This window comes from Sinocyclocheilus anshuiensis, unplaced genomic scaffold, assembly GCF_001515605.1.
Source record: "Sinocyclocheilus anshuiensis isolate Anshui unplaced genomic scaffold, SAMN03320099.WGS_v1.1 scaffold738, whole genome shotgun sequence".
NCBI lineage: Eukaryota > Metazoa > Chordata > Actinopteri > Cypriniformes > Cyprinidae > Sinocyclocheilus > Sinocyclocheilus anshuiensis.
Window position 1 is genome coordinate 498,847 of NW_015542364.1, and position 1,451 is coordinate 500,297.

The 1,451-nt window shown below is 38.2% G+C and overlaps 1 protein-coding gene across 3 annotated transcripts in view; it reads left to right on the plus strand.

The window, feature by feature from the left end:
* The first annotated feature begins 266 nt into the window (after positions 1-266).
* The window catches only part of nup155 (nucleoporin 155), a 40,736-nt gene continuing 39,551 nt past the window's right edge, over positions 267-1,451 (plus strand). For all 3 annotated transcript variants that reach the window (XM_016490892.1, XM_016490893.1, XM_016490894.1), the window contains exons 1-2: positions 267-427; positions 516-653. In XM_016490892.1, coding sequence (XP_016346378.1) covers positions 286-427; positions 516-653 — 280 coding nt within the window. In that variant the 5' untranslated portion in view covers positions 267-285. The remainder of the gene's footprint in view (positions 428-515; positions 654-1,451) is intronic.

Consider the following 1,451-nt stretch of genomic DNA (forward strand, 5'->3'; position numbering starts at 1 on the left):
TTTATATATATATATATATATATATATATATATATATGTATGTATGTGTGTGTGTGTGTGTGTGTGTGTATAGAAATGTATAATAAAATTATATTAAAATTAAAAAAAATATATATACACGTGTGTTATATATATATATATATGTATGTATGTATGTATGTATATATATATATGTATGTATATTTTAAATTTGTATTAACATGCATTATACTTTTTTTAATTTTTTTATTATAATAATAGATTTATGTTCTTCTCTCTGCAGGTGGTTTGTAGTCTGCAGTGATCATGCCGTCCAGTCTGGGCTCCAGCAGTCCAGCCGCAGTTCTTCAGGAGGCTTTGGAAAACTCCAGCCGCTTGATTAACAGGCATCTGCAGGAGGATCGCTATTTCCCAGACCTGTCCGAGCTCCTCAATATCCCGTCACACAGTAAGAGATACTGTCTGTCCTGGCCATTGTTGAGGCATGCTTATTGAGCTTAAAACACGTTCATGTGCTTGTGTCTGGTGTTTGACAGATATGCCTTCGCTCTCGGGCGTGTCGGACATGGATTACCCTCTGCAGGGACCGGGGCTGATCAGCGTGCCGAGTCTTCCTGAGCTCAGTGCCATCCGCAGGGTTCCTCTGCCTCCGGAGCTCGTCGAGCAGTTCGGTCGTATCCTACCATACAGATGCACAAAATAAACCTTGCACAGAAAGTGTCTTGTAGAATTAATCCATTAAGGGTGCTTTCGCACCTGTAGATCGATTGCTTTGTTCCGAAACAGGGATTAAAATTATTAGAGCCCGACCGATATTAGGGAGTAAAAAAAAGGGCGATACCGATATATCGGCCGATATTCTTTGTGTATATTATAGTACAGTACCAGTCAAAAGTTTGGCCACTTTCCCATTCGTGTGTCCACACATTTGACTGGTACTATATATAGAATACAGTATATACATAAACAGAATATATATACATAAACACATTTTTTGCAATGATCACTCAAATGTGGTGATGAAACACTTGTAATGACGTGACAGAGATACGTAATGGAGGCAGGGCATTTAACAATTTAACAAACTTTATTATCCAAAATGAGTCTGACATCAGTGCACTGAACAGTAAAGTTGAAGTTTATTCAACTTCAATTCAATTCCATTCAACTTTATTCCGTTAAAGTTTTTCACTTCGAAACATTCATTCATTCACGGATTTGTGCTACTGTCTTCACACACAGACGAAACTTACTAGAGAAGTGTGACATAATATACCTCTGTAAATAAATACAAAATAAATTCACGTCTCGCGCACTTTAATGCCCTTTGAATGTAACGTGTACATTCCTTTGGAACTGGAATCATGGCGGAATTTCATGTGAAGTCCACTTCGCGGGGCACTTACGGTCGAATAAGACCACGATTGAATGCTGCCTGAACAAGAGACCTCCTTACTGAAGTGAAAGTGTTG